Source organism: Artibeus jamaicensis, unplaced genomic scaffold (assembly GCF_021234435.1).
Source record: "Artibeus jamaicensis isolate MK-2021 breed Jamaican fruit bat unplaced genomic scaffold, CSHL_Jam_final scaffold_474, whole genome shotgun sequence".
NCBI classification, from domain to species: Eukaryota; Metazoa; Chordata; class Mammalia; order Chiroptera; family Phyllostomidae; genus Artibeus; species Artibeus jamaicensis.
In genome coordinates this window covers 32481213-32499610 of record NW_026522046.1, presented here as the reverse complement: position 1 = coordinate 32499610, position 18398 = coordinate 32481213, and the positions used below count along the sequence as shown (strand labels likewise).

The 18398-nt window shown below is 35.6% G+C and overlaps 1 protein-coding gene across 1 annotated transcript in view; it reads left to right on the top strand.

The window, feature by feature from the left end:
* The window catches only part of TMPRSS15 (transmembrane serine protease 15), a 117111-nt gene that overhangs the window by 25578 nt on the left and 73135 nt on the right, over nt 1-18398 (top strand). Inside the window, exons 6-8 of the mRNA XM_053657914.1 lie at nt 2795-2926; nt 9316-9424; nt 16362-16468. Of these exons, the coding sequence (XP_053513889.1) occupies nt 2795-2926; nt 9316-9424; nt 16362-16468 (348 nt within the window). The remainder of the gene's footprint in view (nt 1-2794; nt 2927-9315; nt 9425-16361; nt 16469-18398) is intronic.

Sequence of the window (18398 nt, the reverse complement as noted above, 5' to 3'; positions counted from 1 at the left end):
GTTGGAATTTATTGTCATACATGTGCTTGTGAAAAGAGGTAAAGAATACAATCATAAAATTCTAAAATGTACTACCTTATATAACAATTATATTTGTATTTTCCATATTGGTTTCAGTATGAAGAACTTTCCTTTCTTCATTGACTAAGGTAGCTGAAGACTGTTTATAAAGCTGAGTCCAGAGAAATATAGTACAAAATAAACTAGAGTTCCTAATATTTCCACTTTCAAATCAAAATACTTCAAACTGGAGTTATTGTCTAATCCCACCAGCTGTTCCTCTTTTATTCACTATTGTGACTAATGACCATTAGTAATTTAACTCGGAAAGTGTGAGTATCATTCTTAGCACTCCTTCTCCACCTGCCTTTGTTCGGGAGCACATCTGGCCACTAAAGCCCACTGCTTTTACTTGTAAAATAGTAACAGTCCACACCCCATTTCCTCTGCTAGTGTGAGAGTTCCAACCCTCATCAGCTTCCGCCTTCACCGAGTAATGGCTTCTCTTGTCCCCTCTTTCCACAGCATCCTCCATTTGGTTCCAGAATTCTGTTAATGAGACATGGACTGGTCATATCACACATACATCAAAAATTTTCAATGCCATTACCTATAGAAACATTTTTTCTAACATTTTACAAAGACAAAGTTCCCTAGGATTTGGCATCATACTCTCTGCCTTGCATGACTTTCAAACATCCTACCATCCAGAAAAGTTAGATTCATCTGTGTACCATACATATGTGTTTTTGTCACATTATGTATGCATCTACACACCTCTCTTCCTGATATGCTTTGAGAAATCCTTCAAAACCCAGCTTTTGTAGAGATGTTTACAATCTCTGCCTCAAAAAGAAACAAATTTCCTACTTCTGTTCTCACAGCACTTTTTAAAATATCTCTTTGAAACCTAATTAGTTAACGACTCAGTCTCTCACTAAACTCCATGAGCCTAGAGTCTCTGTCTTACTCTTCTTTTTGACTCCATCCCCTTAAAAATGCGTGACACAAATAAATAGACCATAAATACTTGTGGAGTGAGTGAATAATCATTAATGACATCGAAGGATCCCAAGTGGTATTACTTGCCCTGTGGTTTTGAGGCTGGATGCAGAGAGTGTAACAGGCAATGACCGGAGATACGCAGCATCCGGAAGTGAGGTCCCCGTGCAAAGCATCAGAACAGATGAAGTTTACATCTTCCTAGCTCTACGCCCAAATCTGTTCTTTCAAATGTTGAACACTCATAATTCCATTAACTACTGTTAAAATGAGAGTTTCAACAGCCAAAGGGGGTGGAAATGGGAGGGAGGTGGGGAGCACGGCGGGATGGGTTGGGATGGGAGTAAAATACAGAAAACTGTACTTAAAAAATAATTAAATAAAATAAAAATTATAAAATAAAATGAGACAGTTTCCAGAGTAAAGCTTTTCTGTTGTTTATTTACTTAGCAAGCATTTATGGAATACTGTAAACACTCTGCCTTTCACAGATCCAGGACTCAGTGATGAGGAACTCTTTCAGGGATTCTGTCACAGATATCAATGGTTATAGTATGCATTTCAGTTTACTCAATATCATTTTTATCATTCTTTTTTGTTGTCTTAAATGGGGTATTCTGACATTTGGGAACAGCTCAGATCTTTATCCTAATTGATTTTTTGATGTTAGGTGATCCATGAACTTCTCAATATGTAAATCCTTTTAACTAGAGCTTATTGCAAAAGTCTAATTTATTTGTGTATATACTCAGCAACCCTATCCATAAATGTACCACATTCACTGACATAAGCAAAACTTTTATTTTCCCAATTAATTTCATGGAGCATCAGGAGAAATTTCAGAATAAAATGTATATTTAAAACCCAGCAGATGGCAGTGAAGTGCTGGCTTTAAGATGAACAACAACCAAAAAAAATGCTATTGAGCTTAAAGATTTTTCAGAAACTTAAAGCCATCCTTGTTATTCTGATCGTAGACAAAAAACGTTCAAATTCTCACATTGCTCTGAAACATAAAAACATATGTCTTTATCTAGTGAGCATAAGACAATGTCATTTTTGGAACTGCATCTCAATTTTCCAACTTAATTTCCTGAAGTAAAATGTGTCTCTTGCCACACCTCTGTGTGTAGGTTTATGGAAGAGGAGCAGGTGCAGGACAGGACAGGCTGAGAGGTGCATGCATATCAATTGGACTCCAGCCAGGCTGTGGCACAGAACCCTTCAGAGCCTCTGCTCCAAGCAGCAAACAACTATGGAAGGAAATGTTCATTGGGTTTTGTCAATACTCAATCTAGCAACATGCTGGGGATTTTAAGTGTTTTATTTCACCATAAAATGGCTTTCATTTACAAATTTTGCTCTTCAGAAGGCAAACCCTGACTTGAGCCACAAAATTTTCAAATATGTTTATAAGTAAACAAAATGATTATTAGTATTGCAGATGATGTGAAAAATACTCCAATAAATTGTCCCATATGACATATATAACAATCCCAGGAGGGGTAAACATTAGGGGCCAAATGTTAAAACTGCAGTATTGATTTATCAAGATTAAAATCAACGAAGTAAACGTTCACATTTAACATCTATGGATAAACTTTTTTCAAGATGTAAAATTCTAAATTTTTACAGATGGTGAGTTTATTGTATGAAATAAATATTGATAGATTGAAATAGATGCCTATAAGTAAAAACCTAAATGGCAAAAATCCATAAATATGTAAACATTAGACATATGGTAAGAAATTAAATCTGCTATGTGGTAAAAATTCAATCTTGTCTTCTAAAGGAAATGTCTCAGTGGAGTGTCAGCCTGGTTCAAGGCCTTGTGCTGATGCGATACAATGTATCTCAACTGATTTATTCTGTGATGGAGAATTAAACTGTCCAGATGGTTCTGATGAAGACAACAAAACTTGCGGTAAGTAACGTTCCCTCCCTGCTCTCTCCCTCCCCGCTTACTTTACATAGACCATGTATATATACTGTCAGAGATAGAAACGTCCAAACCTGTGGAGGACTTTTATTAAGAGTTTATTCGAGCAAACCTGAGAACATATGCCCGGGAGCAAGATCCCAAATGCTCTGGAGAATAACGGTTTGCAGTGTCTTTTATGTGCTTGAAATTAATGACAGAACATCAGGATAGTTGTGTGAAGGTGGGGGAAAAGCAAGCCGGGCATCTGATTACAGAATAGTACAATTGTGTAGAAGGAGGCGTCTAAAAGGATGGTCACGTTAAATTAGAAAGAGGATCTGAAAGGGGCATAATCTGAAAGGGGCATTTCAAAGGTATGTTGACCTAGATGCCCAGAAACAATGGAGGGGCTTGCTTAAGGCAAAAATTAGCCTTTTACTAAAGAAGTTATACGCCTGGGGAGTGACTACCTGTCATGACCTGCGCAGTTATGAATTCATGATCAGATCACTCTGTGAGGTTACTTTCCGTAAAACCCCTCTTCTTATCCACAGTATGTACACCCAGACCAAGTATATGTGGACCGTGAATATGTATACGTAGACCATGCTTGTATGTGTCCACCCTCACTGTGTGCACAAACACACACACACATATCTCAGATACCAGAAACTGATGGGGAATAAAATATCACAATAGCTGTGATTATAACATAATACAAAATCTTAAAAAACTATATAATATTTTCCTAAACTTTATTATACAAAATTGAAATTAATTAATTAAAAAGAATTTTACTTGTTGATAACAGAAAGGATGTTGTGGTTGACAATGCCCATCATAAATGTGGGAAGAGAATGGCATCCTTTTTCATCTCTTATTAAACTATTCCAAAGTAGTTATTATGAATTTGAATAATTTTTTAATGTTTTTTCACTATCATAATATCAATCTTTGTTTTCCATTTTAACCATTCCTAACATATTAATTGCCATACTTTAATTTTGTTTGTTGCTTTTATTTGCTTGTTGGCAAAGAAACAAGTAAACAAAAAGTGTACTTGAGTTGTAGTTTTGTAAATAATGGAAGCCAATTTTGAATATAATCTTAAAGTCTCATAAATGAAACATCTGTATTTTATTCATAAATTTTGACATTTGTTATAATATTATTATTATTATTATTATGAATTAGCACTTAAGTAGTATTTGCTAAATGCCAAACATGGCTCTAAGCAATTTAAACATATTTACTCTTTCACTTATTTCTTCATTTTATAGCTGAGTAGCATATATATGAAAGATTATGGCGTAAGTATTTGAAATGTATAGACAGATAGATTGATAAGCAATATAAAGCCCTATTTGAATAATTCCAATCTAAAACTGGTTCTCGAAAAATTAAACAGCCAGTGTAAATTGAATAGTGTTTTGGGGTGATTCATGATCAGTGCGTGTTATCAGTGACCTGAGCACAATTAGTTCCTGAACATGTAAAGGCTGTAGTCACTATTGGGCATAATTTGCTCTTCCAGTATTTGTTTCACTTTGCTCTTCCTGCTTGATATTAATTGAAGACGAATGTTCCAATGAGTACCAAAGTTTTTAAAATTACCTATCCACTCAATGCGTACTTTAAAAGACTGGGAGACTGGGAGTTGGTTCCCCAACACCAGCTGAGAAAAAAAAGGCAACAACTAAAGAGGCTTCTCCTAAGAAATCCTAATTCAAATGTTCTTGGATAAAATTCAAAGCTTCAAAGTTTAACTACATACTTTGAAGTACACTCAGAGCATATTGGAAGAAAGTGCAGGTTACAGAATATTTTTAAATTTATTTTATGTAACTAAGTTATTCAAAGAAGAAGAAAGAAACATGCTTTTTGCTATGGTTTTCAGGAACTTTCCAAAACCTTTTCAGGGAGAATATGATACAAGTGTGCCCTCATGAGGTGATACAGGTGATGTTGGTTTATATTTCAAAAATAATAATGTATGTCAGAGAGATATATAGCTTTAATTCTGTATAATGATGATCAGTAATTTTAAGTGGGGAATATAAAAATAAATATAGGTGTAGAGAATGAACCACACCTATAATGTGGTCTTTACTGGCATGAAGTTAATAATTTTTATGATAAATTAATATTGGTGCACATTTAAATATTACCATAGATGGATCTTGTGTGACAACTTGTCATAAAGTAAATTAGAAAGACATGAATTATTTTTCTAAGCCACTGTAAATTCATGACATGAGCCTCAGTAGTAGAGTGGAATTAATTCTCTAAGTCTGTGCTAAGGACAATCGAAGTGCATTGTTACTTTTCCGTATCTTGGAGATTTTGTGTTGATTGAACTTTAGTGTCAACTTGACATCCGTGTCACTAACTTTATTCATCCCTTAGACTTCCATTTCATATTTTTCTTGATTCTCTTCATTATTCATATATTTAAATTACCAGTGTATATATTTTGGAAAATAAATATAACAAACATTTGAATAAGAAACACATTAATAAATTACTGTATATTAATCCAGCTAGAATTCAGGCATATAAATCATTTTATTTATCATTTAATCATTGAATGACGAGCCCAAAGCCAATGGCTTCACCTCAGCCCCAAGTCAGGGAGCTTTTCTACATAAAAGCCCTTGTTGATCAATCTACATTCACAGAAAAATTAATCCACAGGAATTCCTTCTATGTGAAATTGACCAATGTTCTCTCTACATTGTTTCTCTAATTCTAGTTTATGTTATTAATAGTCACGTTAATGTTGACTTCCTCACACAGCTTCCTCTTTTAGTCTTTAGTTATTTAGGTCTGCACAACTTATAGCTGACTATAGCAGAAGCAAAAATTCTTTAAATTGTTTTTCTCTTCTGATTAAGTTTGCATCAGCAGGAACATGCAATTTCTAGCTGACCTGTGAGAAGGGAAGATGCTGACTCACAGCTTTTAGGCCAATGTTTGAGTCTAGTTGGAAGTTGGCAAAAGTCTCCACAGGTTGTTTGTGTACTGCTATGTGTGTGCATGATAGAATTGCATGCATGGGCATAGACTCCATCCACCCAAGCTTGGTTTGAACGTCCTGGAGAATCCAATGCCCTGTGCAAACACACAATTAGTGAATATTCAGCCAGCAGAGGGAGCTCTCAAGGGGTCCAAGGAGCATTCCTTTATAAACCCCAACCCATTACAGACAGCATTTCAGAAAATGCAGTAGAATGGCTGATACTATTTGAGAGGATCATTTATCTTCCACTCAGAATTTTTTCTGATACCACATTGGGAAGCATTTTGTAGTCTAAAAAGCTATAACCCTGAACCTAGTAACCCTCCTCAGCCACAGCTGACTTATCTCTGTTTCTCCAAAAGGTTATAATGCTTCATTGCCTTATGTAAAATTACATTCTCCAGAAATATCCTGAAATTAACTGAGAAAGTATGTAAAGTCTCTAACACAAACCTCTGCCTTGAAATAATGATATCGTGATATTATGAACTTTGCTATTATAAGTAGCTAAATTCCATTGCAATTTTATTTTAAATGCCTTCAGGAATAGTCTTCTTCATCTTGACTTGCATGCAGGAATTTACTAAAGGCCCTTCAGAGCAGAACTTGACCTCTAGGTTCTCCCTTCCCACTAAAACTCAGCAACTTTTTTATAACAGTGGGCACTCAAATGGGTCATATTCTTTAGGACAGGCTAAATACAGTGATGAACAATCTTAGCAATTTCAGACAATATGGCTTATTTATAATTTACATCACAGTCCAAGAAAGGTCGCAGAGGGCTGAGGTTTTATGTAAGCATCAAGAATGCCAGCTCTTTCACCGTCCCCTCTGGCCCAGGTCCTCCCCTATGTCCTCTGCCACCTACTGATGGACAGAGGGAAATAAAATATCACATAAAGTAGTCTTACTTTTATGATCATTGAAGATAAGTGAATAATTGTCCCAATTATTTGGCATGATTTGTGGTGAGCAGAGTGGAAGGTGAAAGAGATTTTCTTTTGCATCTAAAAAATTATTAAGCTCTTCATGAAAAGGTCACAGATTCTACTTTTTATCTTGAAATCATATAAATTAGACTTAGCCACTTTTGTTTGTTCTAAGATTATACAAAAGGAGATTATTTCTCTCAACAAGCCACAATTTTATCTCTTTCCTGAGGTTTGTAACAAATTGCTCAGGGTTTAATCCTTGCATCTTGGGTTATTATCTTTTCAGTTCTCAGTTTTTCTTTTTTGTTGTTGTTTTCCACAGGGAACCAGGCTATGAAGTCATAACCCAGTGAAACCCACTCCTAGGTCATTGTTCTTAAAGAGTCTTTGAATCTAAAAATTTATTTACCAAAGTCATTTTATTCTTTATAAAAATTATACAAAAATTGTTAAAAGCTAACTAAAAGCATTAGATTTTTACCAAGGTTTTTGTGTTCTGTTCTATTATTTAATTTTTTCACCCATATAAAATATTTGATGTCATATAATAGCTTGGATTTTATAACTTAACAGGGTTGCTGTATAACATCACAATGGGCTTTTCCATCCATAATTTAGAATTAATTTATTGAGCACTCAGCTTCCAAGAGTAGAAATTTAATTTTGACAAATTTCTTTGATTTCCTTACCCTCCATCAATGACTCTGGCACACCAGGAATCAAGAACATGTCAGGAGAAAAAGAACACAGTCTAGGAATCATTATTTTACACCATTATATCAACACAGTCTAGGAATCATTATTTTACACCATTATATCAACAGAACTATGTAACTAAGTGCATAGAAAATAATCTAAGAAAAAGTAAAGATTGTAAAAATCAAAATTTTTGGTACATGCTATACATAGCAAGTACAAAATAAAATGCCATAGGTTGTGGGTCCCGGTGCAAGCTTTCAAGATGATTTTAGTCTAGCTTAAATGATTCAGATATAAATTAAAGATGCCTAGTAATACATGACATTGCAAAGAAGTAGTGAAATGTACATGAAATGTGCTACAAGAATTATTGTAGAAGAGGAAAATGAGGAACCATGGAAACAAGGCATTCAGAAATATTGAATGAAAATATTGAGCTACATAGCAAGTCTGTACAAAAGGGGCAAGAACAATGAAGTAAAATAGATTGAATTCTGTATAGGCCGATTTGTTATACAGATCACATGCCTGGCCATATTCTGATTATTTCAGGAGGACATAGTGTGGGGGTGACTTTGCCTGCAAGTCCCCCTGTCCGCCATGGATGAAAGTAAACACTAACAAGACATGATCTGCTTGGGGAGGAGAGGTGGCCAGTTTCTCAGAGGAAAAAGGCCAGAAGTCCCTTCCTCCAGGGGCTGTTATTAGGTCGTAATACACAGGAATACAGGCTGGCAAGAATCAAACAGTATATAACATTTCAAAGAAATCCGAGGGCTTAGTATGAGTCAGTGTCTGTCAGGAAAGGGGGGTTTGCAGAAACTTTGGGAAACATACTCATTTCCTGCTTGGACCCTTAACATATGAATGAAAACATTCTTAGCAAAGCAGGCTTCCCAGGACTTTGTGAATTCTTTCTTATGCCCAATCACCCTGGAACCCTCTCTAGCTGGCAAGGAGCTTTACAGCCTCCCCATCAGGTTTTCAGGCTTAAGTGGATTAGAGCCAGAAAGCACTTCTCCCAGGGGACATGGGGACTCGGGCTATGTCACATAGCCAGGGGGCAAGGGTCCATTGCTCCCTCTTTTCCTCAGCCCCCCAAGTCCTGCCATGATGGCCTCCAAAGTGATCATGTCTGGCTTAGTTTGTCCCTCGCCGTGAGGAGTATTACCCATCATCAACATCGACCACGATTTGGGAGCAGGGGGAGGAAGCTGAGGCAGCGTTTGCTATCGGAGACAAGCCTTGTTTCTTAGGGCTCGCATTCCGGAGGTTGCTCACTCATCCTTAGCCATGGAGGGTAGTTACAATTCCTGAAACCAGGCAGAGTGGTTCCCAACAACATAGCACTTACTGCATATATTTGAAATTCATTTTAGCACCAATTTAATGGGGAAAATATGACAAGATATTAGTAGGTATTTTTCTAAATTGGAAGTTCATAATTCAGGTATATTTACTTCCTTCCAAATATGAAAGACTATACTAAGGCATTAGTATTTAGAAATAAAATGTTTGTCTAAAGGACTCTATAATGGGGTGTGTAGAAGTATTTGATGATAACCAGTGATTTTAAGCATGAGATCTATTTCCATCAGATCATTTCAGTTTTGTAAAATAGCCTAGCATATGTTCGTTGGTGAGAGTTCTGTAAAGTGTTCATTAACCAAATTAAATCCCATTTCATTCGAGAAATCCCTCCAAGATTGTTTTTGCCTAACACTAATTGCCACTTTTTACAGCCACAGCTTGTGATGGAAGATTTTTGTTGACTGGATCTGTGGGGTCCTTTGAGGCTACCTCTTATCCAAAGCCTTCTACATCAAGTGCTGTTTGCCGGTGGATTATACGGTAATATACCGTCTTCTATTCCCTGTTATTAAGTCATAAAGTCATTCTCTGATGTAATTAGTCTTTCCGCCCTTAGTGATGTATCCATTTTTTTTGACAATTGACATTTTCATTAGCTATGAAGCAAAGCCTTCCCAGCTGATAACCTGTCCAAGCAGTTTCTCTCTTGCTCTTAACCTTTTAAAAAAGGTCTTCTGTCCTATGAACAATACTTTCTAAAACTTAAAACCATCTCATTCAGCTCTACAGCAAGTTTTCTTTTTTCCTGTGATTGGCACAAAATTGGGTGCTACCAAATTAAACAGCATATGTGTATTTCTGTGTTTCACAGGAAATGATATGTCACATCACACACATTCTGATGCCAGAATAGTTCTTTTCTCATTATGTCAGCATCTCTATGAAAATCTCCTATGGTGTGATTTAGTTATGGCAGAGTAAGAGCTGGGACCACCCTCTTCACTGTATATTGAATTACACTTAGATCAGCTGCTATATATTTAACCTCTAAACCCTTAATTCAGCTGACCGATCTAATCATTATGATGATCAAAGTAATCAAACTGCTGATGGCTGAACTACCTCAACCTTCACCTAAGCATTTTTCAGGGAAGAATGTCACCTGATCTTTCTCCAGATATTCTAAGGGGAAATAATTTTCACTCAAACATGAGACATACTAAAATAAACACACTGCAATTTTTTAAAAGTCTACGTAACTTCTCATCACTTTAAATTTGTTGTTATGTGATGTAAATATTCCCCAATATATGTTTCCTATGAAGCCCCTGAACATTTTTCATTCAGTGTATGTGTTCTACGGAATTTACTTTGAAAAATGACATTCTGGTTAGTTCTTTTCAACAGCTGGATGAGATTGTGGTTTCCCAATCTAACCTCCGGTAAAATAATTTTGATCATGGCGATGATTCACTTGAAAAGTAGGAGGATCAATAGAACAGCTGATTAAAGAAGATTAAAAGGCAGGGCTTCTGGTTCTTGCCAAACAAATAGGAGATGGCCCCATAAGATTCACAAGGGTTGCTTTCCTTTGTAGCCATATCCCAGAGATGAGATGGGGTGTGAAAGAAAGATTGTTTTAAACACATTTATTTGGCCATAATCAGAATAAGAACAACATCCTGTTTCTTCACGTAATTTCTATTTTGGAGCTACGCCCCGTGAAAGCCATGTAATATGACTAGGAGCATGATTTCCTCTGTGTTCATGTTTTACGCGACATGCTGCTTGTGCGCCAAAGATATGGTTTCGTATTTCAAATAGCGCACCGGGAGTCTTTGGTAAGCAGTAACCATGCAGCCGTCTCCGTGCCGTGAGTCTGTACAAGGCCCGGCGCGACGGGGGTGAGGGGTTTGTCCCCTTGCAGCTTTTAGCACTCAGCTCACTAATTCAAGCCTGAAAACTTATTTTATGAAATTATGGCTTTTTCATACTTCAATACAATTTTGTTCCACATATAAAAAAAAAGGGCAATTCTAAGTAATTCTTGCCAAGTGAAAAATTAACCAATTGAAGGACCATTGATTCCAATATAGTCTTATCAAATTTAAAAAGAACCATTTATAAATGGTTATTAGCATTGTTCATAAGTAAAATGAAAAATATCTATTTCTTACTCTAAATGTCAGCAGAAAACCTTAGAAAAATCTTAAATTACTTCTCAAAATGGGAAAAGCATGAGTCCTAAATGATGTATTCATGCAATCTTTCAAATTTTATTAATGTCACATAAAAATAATTTAATTGTTATATCCAGTTAATAAATCTAGTTCAAATTTACAGGGCTTATAAGCAGAAAACAATACTTTAGCTATAACAGTGATATCATTTGTTATAATGCTAATTAAAGATTTATATGGTTCTGTTCTTTTTACTTCCTTTTAAATTACTTAATTTAAAAAAACTATTTTTTAAAAATCCATCATTAGTGAGTAGATAATTTTAAAACCCAGAGAATATAAAATATTAACCTAAACAAATACTGCACATTGTGATTATATTATGATTTAATTAATTATATAAATTATATGTTTTTCTTCCCAAAATGGATTGTTGTATTAGCAAAGCACAATACCAGACTGTTTCTTTTTCCTAGTGGTAATCAAAGTTGGAGTCAGGGCAATCATTTTTCCTACAGGCTTAGAAGATAACCAATTGAATGATGGAGAAATGTTTAAAAGGCAAATAAACTATATTTTCAGCTAGGCCAGCCCAGCCCTGGAATTATGCTAAGATCACATTTAGCACAGTATCAAATATTAAGAATATGAGCACTGGAGACAGACTGTGTGGGTTCAAATGGGATTTTTTCAAATTCAAGATGTGAAATCTCAAGCAAATGACTAAATAATTCTCTTTGACCAAAAATTTCTACATGTACAGATTTCAGCATTTCTAACTACAGAGGCCAAAGTCATTATTAGGAATAATGAATGTAAAGTGCTTAGCCAAATAATAAGTGCTCAGTAAAACTGGACTATAAAATGATTAGCCATTGAAACAGGAGTACAAAATGCATAAATTAATTTAGAAAAGTACCCATTCCTTCCAAAAAACCAGAAAGTAACCACCATGTCTAATATTATAGAAACAGCAGATACTATAGTCTCTAATTAATCTTACCTTTATTAATTCCTGTGTCATTAACGCGGGTGAGTTGTGCTTTTCTGAATCAGAAGAAAATAAAAACCAGTATGTTTTTATTTCTCTCTCTACCTTCAATTACCTATTTTGAAAGAGCACAGGACTCTTGAGCTCAAAGGTTCCTAGGGAGCTGCTCTTAGCTTCATATTTTGAAACATTACATGAAGATATATATATGAAGTTCTGGAGACACCCAAACTTTAATTAAGAGAACAGAAATCATCCCTGAAGCCTTCTTTATTTCTTCTCCTCTGTCTTCTTCAGTGTTGATGCTGGGTTCCCTAAAGTTCTCACCAGCAGGCTCACCCCCCCACCCCTGCACTGACTTAACAGAGGTAGCATTTACACAAATGGCAGCACCACTGTCTGCCTTGCTCTCCTCTGCTCAGTCTGGGCTGCAAAGACCTGCTGCCTCTGACACTGATCTCCTTTTACCCCTGCCAGCCTCCATGGTTCCTTATATACCTGAAAGTGACCCGTGAGAGTGGCATCTCTTCATCTAACTGTCTTCCTCCAGTGGCCCTGAAACCTGAGAGCACCTCACGATTCTGCTGGACCACTTAAACGTACATGTCCCAGAATCTGCTCCAGAGCTGCAGAACCTGGTCTCCGGGTTGAGGTCCAGATGCTGATGACAGTTCTAGCCTTACCTCCCTTGTAGCAAACACTGGTCAGGTTCAAACACTGGTGTTTCTCTTCAGATGTCTTTTGATCCTGCCCTAACAGTCATTGTCATTACTGGATCTTCAACCTCCTTCCCTGAAGATTAAATTCCAGCCCCTGACCAGGATTCTAATTCAGGGTTTGCCAAAACTGAGGTCTTGCTACAAATGGACATTTTCCAACAAAAATGACCTTTAGAATTTCAAAATTACCTATATTTGTGATGAATGTACACAGTTTCCTAATTTAGCCAAAGGATTATTGATAATTTACTGAAAAGCCAAGCTTGCCACACCCTTGGTCAGTAGGCCTTGTTCATCCAGCATCCTCCACAGCCAGCCTCAGAGGCCAAGCCACTTCTCAGTCTCCTACCTGGCTTTGAAAACTAGGTCTTTTCCTGTTATCAGCCCCTTCAATCCTCAGCCAATGTAGACATGATCACCCTGCTCTGCTTCATCTTGGGCCCGCTTCCCTTCTGAGGACTTCAGCGCAGTATTGTTCTACCCTCAAAACACTCAGATTATCCACACTCTTCTCCTGCTACTTCAGGGATGTGTGGAGTTGTGACAGAAGCTGCCTTAAACACCTTTCCACCTAAATTAATATCTGAAAACAAAATCCTACATTTAAATATCAAATTAAAACTTTCTAGGGAACCTGTCACACTTTTCATTCTATTCGCTTATAGTGTCAGCTACATAGATTAATTTCGTACTTCTATCAAAAAGTTATGCTAGAGCTTACAAAGCACTAGACAATATGCATGAATAAATTAATCTCATATTTAAGTCATACAATTTCTGGTAGACAAGACAATTAAATATATAACCAACAACTACAAAGGAAATGGATAAAATGGGGTTTCCACCTAAGGGGTCCAAACTAGTCGAAACCCATGTACTTTAAAAAATGTCCTTATTCATTCTCATTTGTTTTAAAACTAAATACTTAGCAAAAGTTTTTAAAAGTAAATACTGAAATACAGTAAGTGACTACAATGTAAATTATAAGTCATTTGATTTAAAACTATTTCAAATGAAGAAATAATGATATATCCCACATGGTTATTTTGTAAGTGACATTTTGGTCTTCAAAAAATTTAAATTAAATTATGCAAATTTTGATTTACTTTTAATTTGCATATTTAAATTGTGTGCATATTCTTTCAATTTTGTTATGCCGCAAATACAGTATGAAGGAAGACACTGCCAAAAAAACAGAATTGTGTTCTGAAGGGTGGGCCCATCTGTATCAGTGTTCCAGCTGGTGTTGTTGTGAGAGGCTGTGTTTGGCTTCAGTGACTTGGTTTTGAAGACTCTTTCAACATATTTGCCCATTTTATGATGGATGATTACAAGCACACCTATTCATACTATGCTGAGGGTTCAGCATTTTTTTACCAAAAATGACATAATCTCTGTGCCCTATCCCCCTATTCACCCCATCTGGCCCCGGGTGACTTTTGTTTCACTTCCTTGGATGAAAAGAGTTCTCAAAGGGAAAGGTTTTGCTGATATGGAAGAGGTAAAACAAAACAAAACAAAATGGCAGAAGCACTAAAAGGCATCAAACTCAATGAGTGCAAAAACTGTTTTTAGCAATGGAAAAAAGTCTCAGTAGATATTTTGCATCAGATCGAGAGTACTTTGAAGATGACCGAAGTTTAAATATAAACAATTTTTATTAATAAATCTTGGTTTTTGTGGGGTCCTCCCTTGTATAATTTAAGCATAACGTTTTAGCCAAAATTAGTTTGAAATATCTCTAGAAATGCATTGGAATGTAAGATGGAAGAGTAAGAATCCTTAGCATTTCTTCCCCCACAAAAACACCAACTTACCAATGATAATAATTTCATGAGAAATTTAGAATCTAAGTAAGGAATTGCAGTACCCCCAGTGAGCAGAAGGCCAAGAACAACCACATTGAAAGAAATAGGCAACATATCAGATTCATTTTACTTTGCGAGCTCCTCCCCCAAGCCAGCGCAGTCCACACCAGGAGAGCACCTGGTCTTGGCTCACTACTTCTCACTTGGAAGGAAAGACGAGCAGAGCATGCCTTCAATATTGTTTCTGCCAAGAAACAGTATTCAGCCTTCTGCCAAGGCTGCCCAAGGGGCTCATTTCTTGGCCTCATGTGGAGCCCTGATGGAATCAGCATAGTTCACATGCTGGAGTGGGGCTGAGAGTAAAGAGGAACAGGAGCACCTCTCTGTGGTCAGGATGTCTTGATGTGATTGGGAGATGGTGCACAATTCAAAATTTCTCCCTCAGGATGCACCCTGCTTCCAACATTGCAGCTGTTCCAAGGGCTTTGCCGAGTACTATTATTTTTTTCCCATGAGTCGGACTGATAAATGCCTGGTGGCTGCAGAGTACAAGAGAGAATGGGGTGGCTTGCTGTTAGAGAACCAGAGAACTCGAAGTGCCACATATGGTCACCAGAGGGAGCAAGAAATTAGGAACTCCTGAGGAAGAAAACTGTAAGCCTCTAGTGGCTCTTGAATAATTAATGAGTCTTAGAAAAAAATTTAAAAGGAAATTAGAAAATATCTTTCGACAAATAAAAATAAAGCACAATATACTAAAAATTAGGGGGTGAATAAAAAGCAGTATTAAATGTAATGTTTATAACAAGAAATGCCTAACTTTACACCTCAAGGAACTAGAAAAAAATCAAACTGAGTCCAAAGTTAGAAAAAAGGAGATATGATTAATATTAAAGCATAAATAAGTTAAAAAGGAATAAAAGAACTATCTTAAATAAAGAAACAGAGTTGTTTTTTGAATCTTAACAAAATTGACAAACATTTAGCCAGATAAAGAAAAAAAGTACAAATTGCCCTGGCTGGTATAGCTCAGTAAATTGAGTACTAGCATGCAAAACAAAGGGTTGCTGGTTTGATTCCCAGTCAGGGCACATGCCTGGGTTGTGGGTCAGGTCCCCAGTAGGGGGTGTACGTGAGGCAACCACACATGGATGTTTCTCTCTTCCTCCCTTCCCTTCTCTCTAAAATAAAAGTGAATAAAACTTAAAAAATAAATACATTTTAAAAATTAAAAAAGAGAAAATAGTGAAGCAATCTGAAACGAAAAATGAGAAATGACTACTGATCTTCCAGAAACACAAACAAGCAGAAGAGATTACTATGAATAACTACATGCCAACAAATTGGATAACCTAGAAGAAATGGATAAAATCCTAAAAACACACAATTTAGCAATTCTAAATCTTGAAGAAATACAAACGTGAACACACCAATTACTAGTAAGGATATTTAATCAGATATAACACATCTAAAGTATTTAAACGCATAGAGAGAAAGTAGAGTGGTGATTGCCAGGCACTGGGGGGTCAGAAATGGGCAGTCACTGCCCAATGGGGAAAGAGCTTTGGTCCTGTGAACTGTAAAAAGTCAAAAATCTGTCATACGACTTTGTGATAGTCATTGATATTGTACCAAATACTTAAAAATGTATTGAGTGTTGATCTCATGTTATGAGTTTTGTTAAGTACAATTAGAAAATGACGTTCAAATTCTAAAATGTATTAAGAGTTGCGACAATTGTTAAGTGTAGTAACCTGTTTTTTTTTGCTTTTACTTTAGTGTAAACCAAGGACTTTCCATTAAAATGAGCTTCGATTCCTTTAACATATTTTATGCAGATATGTTAAACATTTATGAAGGTGTAGGTTCAAACAAAATTTTAAGAGGTAAGTTAAAACAAGTATACAATTCATTATCAGAATGAAAATATGCAAGCAGCTTTTCAATGTGACGTGTTTTCTCTTTATTTTGAACTAAATATAAACTCAGACTTCAAGTTTCTAGAAGGAATAAGTAAAACTAGTCCTCACAAAAATAATAATAATTTAGTGCTCAATGTAATACATTTTCTTAGCAATAAAATAGTGACTATTTCACATGGTTCTCATCTAATCAATATTATTTAAAATCATGTGGAATTTTCCAAAAATATATATCTTTGGTTACTATGCTTTGTTTGAGTGTTACTCTTCCTGTTAAGCAAAACTCAGACAAGTACTAAAAACTACTATATTATTTTGCTCTGATATTGCGCTGGTTATAAACTTATAGAAGGCTTTTTCTTCTTCGTAATGTGACTCTGTTGCTCAGTCTCTTGCAGGGCTACTACTAAGAAACTAAGAAACTACTAAGACAATGACTAGAAAGGATGTAGCCTCAGTGTACAGTGGGTGATTGTGATCACATAACCACTTGTCGTTATGTATGTGGACTGTGATGGAACTGGGGTTCCACTAATTTATGTGAACCCACCTAGTTTATCCCGTCTGACCCCAAAATGGTAGCCAACAGATCTAAGAGTGAAGTTCCATGAGAAAGTAAAAAAAGTTCGAGGAAGAGAATACAGAAGTGGAATCAAGGGAATTACTAGTTTTCCTCACACTTTGGAGGAATAATCAAGTATATAGAGCTAAGATGAAGTTGCAAATGACACCTGTTATTACTGTTTATGTTACAACTGCATTTATTTTACTATTTTAGCCTTCAAATTGTGCTTATGAGAAATGAAAATTGGACTATATTTAATTAATGTGTTTGATTGACTTATTGACTTAAGAAATATTTAAGTATTTGCTAATAAATGTACAATTTATTGGGCGTTATTGTGTGACTCTAAGATACTGTTGATGGATATTCTTATTTAATATTTCAATAAATGTGCAAAGTATACCTCACAAAAGAGGAAACTGAGGTGTAAGGAGTTAACTCACCACAAGTCCACAGACCTAGTTAATGTTGGAGGCAGAAATCAGACCCAAAATTGCTGTCATCAAACACAATGCATTTCTTCATTGTGCTTTAAAAGTCCCAAGTACAAATACAATAATGAGTGTACACGAAACAGATGAACCTATAGTAAGTCACATGTGGTTAATAAATGATCTAAGCCCTTTCATAATCTACTTATTTCTGTTGTTGATAAATTCAATTTCTTAAATTTATGTCAACATCAAATTCATATAGATGAACAAATAAGCCAGTTCACATAAATTTCTCCAAAGACTAATGTGATGATAATAAATTTTAGCATACATTAATCACTGACAATATGTAAAGTACTGTTCTCAGCACTTTAACTCAATAGATGTTTCCTAAAGCCATATACGTAGGTGCCTTTGTGATCTCTACACCTGAGGAGAACTAAATGCACCAAGATTAACTGCCCAAAGGCAATGGGTAGAAGGAACTCATGTTCCTTTAGTCTTCAAATACTTTGATTTGCCTCAGTGCTATTTTTTGTTATTTTATATAGTTATATCATCAGTAAGTCATAAATAAATCTTAGAATCATTAAGAATAATGGTGTGAATAATGCACAAATAATTACAAAAATACAATAAATAAATAAATGCCCACATTTAAAAAACATATGAAACTATATTTTAATTATAACAAATAGGTAGTCTAATTTTAAGGTTCTTTAAAATATAAATCTGTTTAAGATTTCTGAAAGCTAAATAATTTAATTTTAACTTGGAACATTTTAGGAGTGATATTGAGTAAAAATTATACCTTTGCTCAAGAAAAGCAATAATATCCCAGCATCTAGCACAATGCCAGATACATTATAAAAACCTTGTTGATTTAAGTTTAAAC